Genomic DNA, 4,626 nt, shown 5'->3' on the forward strand with positions numbered 1-4,626 from the left:
GAGTCGGGGTCCCCACAGGGAGGGCTTGGGGCCCAGCCGCGGGAGAGGGCGTCGCCGCCCCAGTCCAGCTGTCTCTCTTGCAGAGATTAAGAAGGGACGGTTCTGTCTTCTACTAGGGGTAGTATCCCTGCCCTGCACCGCCAGCGAGGGAGGCCCCCTCCCCCACCACCCTGCGGCAAACCGTGTGCTGGTTGAGGAGAGCCAGATCCTGGGGCGCCTGGTATCAGAGAACCTGAGATCCTTAGTGTCACCCCCACCCCTTCCCAGCGTTCTGCACCCCGCCCAAGTTCAGGGAAAAAATCAGCGGAGGCCCCTTCCCACCAGTCCTGCTGCAGGGGTGCCCGGCAGGTTACAAAGGGGCTTTGCTGCCCTCTTCCCGCCAGGGCTCCTGCATGTGGGGAGGTCTGTGCCGCCTACAGAGATCCCCCTGTGCCCGCCCACTCGCGTGGTCGCGTGGTAGTAGCCCTAGCATCCTCTCTCAATGACCCCGTTTTCCTAGTCCTGTATGTGCCCTCATTAGAAACCTGGTGGGCTCCAGCTCCAGCTTTGGTAGAGGTGGGCTACATGGGTGGTCAGCCCTCCCTGCAGGGCCTCTGGATGGAGCCAGGTAGGTTAGGGGACGTGGCAGGTATGCTCCAGGGACACTGGGAGGGAAAGGGCAAGCTCAGGAGTCTGCCACCGCTGGGGCAAGGAGAGGGCCCACCACCCTCGATGGCAGCAGCCGACCGCAGGCACAGGCTCCGTCCGGCTGGTTGTGGCAGTCCCCCTGCAGTCTCCTCCCATTCACTCACTGAGTGTGCATGGACACCTGCCAGTGCCAGGCCCCGTGCTGGCCCCCGGGGACGTGGTGGAGGACGTGGAGCGGGAAGCCAGATGATAACCTGCTATCACAAGGACACGAATATAGTACACCGAAAAGCCCAAGTGAATAGACGTTTCCAACACCAACTGCACATTCCAGGGACAGGGAGCACACGTGGCTAAGGCGGTGTGTACCCAGGGCAGTGGGACACAGAGGAAGGCCCCGTGAACCGTGTTGGTTGGGGTACATCAGGGCAGTGGGGAGACATCAGGGATGTCAGAGCGGAGTTTTGAAGAACAGAGCCGAGTTTGCTGGGGAGAAGGGAGGGGCTGGGGGTAGGGGAAGGCTATTGTAGGAACAGCGTGGGAGAATAATGGTGTGTTTTGACATCTCTGCAGTTTGGTGTGATGGGAGGCGCACAGGGGCCAGGTCAAGCAGGGCCTTGCTGGCCAGGAGCGATTTGGCAGGAGTTCAGGGACAGCATTCTAATCTGGGACAAGTCCACTGATATTTCTAACTGGAGAAGGTGGTGCAATAATCCAGGTGAGAAACGCCTGGACCAGATGAAAGTGAGGAGGAAGAACTGTCAGAATTTGGGGGCCCATGGGACCAGGGGGGTAGGACAGTGAGGAGGCCAGGAAGCTCCAGGCATCTGGCATCTTGCTGGAGTGACTGAGTGGGGGCAGGGCCTTTACTGAGGACACACGGGGAGACTGTGAGGAGGCTGCAGTTGGTCACAGGGTTGGCTGGCAGATGGATCTGGGCTGGAGACAGATTTGAGTCACTAAAGGATGGTTCTTGAAGCTCCAGCAGGGAACGAGGTCATCTGGGGAGACATGCATAGTGGCTGTGCAGGAGACAGAATACACAGCCAGAAAGTGAGGAGGAAAATGTGGAGGGACATGTTTCCAGAGTCGAGGAAAGGCGCCCAGAAAGAGCAGCCACACTCGACCCTGCTGCCTTGTCCCTGCAGCGAGGCTGCCTCAGCTTCAGGCACCTGCCCTGCCGTGACTCATTCTTCTGCTTCCCCTTTACAGACTAGATGTTCGCCATCCAGCCGGGACTGGCCGAGGGGGACCAGTGCCTGGGGGGCCCTCACTCTGGAGTATGTCAGCCCGAGCTCCAACCAGACAGCAACTCCAACTTCATGGCAAGTGCCATGGATGCCAATGAGAACTGGCATGGGATGCCGGGCAGAGTGGAACCCCTCCTGACCAGGAGCTCCTCCGAGTCTTCCTCTGACAACAAGGCCTTCCAGGACTCTGGAACTCCTGAGGATGGTGTTCGCAGCCCCCCAGAAGGGGCAGAGATTCCTGGGGCTGAGCCTGAGAAGATGGGTGGTGCTGCCGTCTGCTCCCCTCTGGAGGACAACGGCTATGCCAGCAGCTCCCTGAGCATCGACAGCTCTAGCAGCAGTCCTGAGCCTGCCTGTGGAACTCCTCTAGGCCCTGGCCCTCCAGATCCCCTCCTGCCCTCGGTGGTCCAGGCTGTGCAACAGCTGCAGGCTCAGGAGCGCTACAAAGAGCGGGAGAAGGAGAAGCACCACGTGCACCTGGTGATGTACCGTCGCCTGGCACTGCTCCAGTGGATCCGGGGCCTGCAGCACCAGTTGGTTGACCAGCAGTCCCGTCTACAGGAGAGCTTCGACACTATTCTAGACAACCGAAAGGAGCTTATCCGCTGTTTCCAGCAGAGGGCAGCACCATCCAGGCCCCAGGACCAGGGCTGAGGGTGTGCCTCCCCAAGTGTGAAAGTACATATGTATATTTGCAGGTGTGTGAGTGATTGTGCACAAGTAAGTCCGTGACTATCTGCTGGCGTGAGTGCAGATAAGACTGTGTTAGCACATACACAGGTGTGTGCAGGCATGTGTGAATGAGCTTAAGTATGCTATGTATGTACATGTGTACACACAAGCCAGTTCATATTCAGACCTATGTGTGAGTGTGTAAGAGTGAGCATGTGTGTGGCAGGTATGTAAGAGTGAATAAATTTGTATGTGCATATGTAGAAAGGCACCAGCGGTGTTTGTGTGTGTGTATGTGTACAAGTATGAGTACATGCATGAGGATGTGCAGAAGATGCGAGTACATATGAGTGAGTTTGTATAGGCTTGTGTTGGTGTATGTGGGTAAGCCCTTGTATGCAGACCTGTGTGGAGGGGTGCCTGTGTGCAGGTGCAGGCATGGGAAATGCTTGTTCAGGGCATGTGTGCTTGCAGGCAGACTCACAAGCAGTCATGTGCAAATATATATTCACTTGCAACTGTGGGTCCTTCCTGTGTTACCTGTGGCCAATTCCAGCCCTTTTCTTCTCTACTGGGTCCCATTGGTCCCTGGAGAGAGGGTTAGCTTACTGTCATTTTTCTGAGTTGTGGCTGACCTATTCCCCTGGGATCGCCTAGGCCACCTCCCTGCCCTTTGCTCTACCCGAACCTTGCTCTGCTAAGGCTGCTGTCCCTGCTCCTGGCTTCGCTGTAAGAAGTTAGTGGCTTCCCTGGCCTGCTGTGGTATTTTGGCAGCAATTCGGTCAAGGCTTGTTGGTGGAGAATTGTCCGGGAGGGGACCTAGGGTGAAGATGAGATCGTGGTGGTGGAGGGTGGGGTGGAGGCGGGAAGGAGACTGGGGACTGCCCCTCTTGAACCTTGCCTTTGTGTACTGGGAGAGGAGGATGGGAGAGAGGATGGCAGAGCCCCATGTAGAACAGGAGAACAGGAATTCTGAACTAGTTCCCAAACTAATCTTACCTGTGCACAAAGAAGGGAGCTGTGGGCTGGCCCTGGCCTGGGGTGAAGGCAGCCGATATCACAGGGATGAGAATGTGGTTTGAGTCCCAGCCCCAGCAGCTTGAAAAACACACCAGGTGTGTGTGCATGTGTGCCCCAAATCCCGGTAGGGTGGAGGAGAAGGGATGGCAGTGTGACCATGCCCCATTGGGGGTGCATTCTCCATATCTCTTCACTCTCCCTGTCTCTTCGATTCCCTCTCTCTGGTCAGTGGCAAATTCTGAAAAAGAAGGAAGATGTTGAAAACTACAGCCATGGAGGCTTCTGATGGAAAGGAGCACGTGCTTCTGTGCTCGCAAGCGGCAGACACGGTGTTCCGGGCTGCTGGGGAAGTCCCTCCCCTCTGGGCCTCCGCCGTGCAGTGCCTCTGGCTGTAGCAGCCTTAGATGTCAGGCTAAGTTTGGTCTGTTTCTCTGAAATCAGGCCGTCTGGAAGGACCAGAGCGTGGCTTTGGACAGGGTGGTGGCAGCCTAGCCTCTGCAAGCTCTCAGGTGCTGGGTCACACTGTTTCCGGTCCCCGCAGGGCCCTATATACAGATTGGCGGTGTCCAGCAGGGCTCCACGAGGTGGAAAGCAGGTGGTCCTTGGGGAGCAGCAGCGGCCGAGGTAGCCCAGCTGTGCTCTGCTCAGTGCCACAGGAAGGCAAGGTCCAGGTGGGTGAGTGGTGGGTGAGCGGGACCCCTGGCAGGCCCCAGTGCCTGGTACTCACTGCTGCTCCTCTGGCCTCTGGTCTCTCTAGCTGTCAGAAGTCTCCAGGGCTCGGTACAGCAGTTGGTGTAATGGCTATGTTGCTGGACTCCCATGTAGTTGACCCGGGTTTGAGTCCTAGACCCAGTGGCTTAAACTAACACTGGGCGCATGTGCGTGCGTGCCCGAGATCCCAAGAGGAGAATGGAGGAGAAGGGATTGCGGCGTGGCCATCCCCCCTGGGTGATTTCTCGCTTTCTGTCTGTCTGTCTCTGTCTTTCTGGCGAGTACACGCGCCCTATAGCAAAAATCTCTCCAAAAAAAAAAAAAGGTCTCCAGGGCTCTCCTTGTC

At 57.3% G+C, this 4,626-nt stretch overlaps 1 protein-coding gene across 1 annotated transcript; it reads left to right on the top strand.

Moving 5' to 3' along the window:
• Positions 1 to 1,844: 1,844 nt before the first annotated feature.
• On the top strand, positions 1,845 to 3,067 carry CUNH1orf216 (chromosome unknown C1orf216 homolog). Its single transcript, XM_006148687.3, has one exon. It carries the CDS (start codon positions 1,845 to 1,847, stop codon positions 2,529 to 2,531), a length of 687 nt encoding a protein of 228 aa, XP_006148749.1. The 3' UTR covers positions 2,532 to 3,067.
• The last annotated feature ends 1,559 nt before the right edge of the window (positions 3,068 to 4,626 follow it).

The sequence above is a fragment of the Tupaia chinensis genome, unplaced genomic scaffold, assembly GCF_000334495.1.
Source record: "Tupaia chinensis unplaced genomic scaffold, TupChi_1.0 Scaffold000239_1, whole genome shotgun sequence".
Classification (NCBI taxonomy): domain Eukaryota; kingdom Metazoa; phylum Chordata; class Mammalia; order Scandentia; family Tupaiidae; genus Tupaia; species Tupaia belangeri.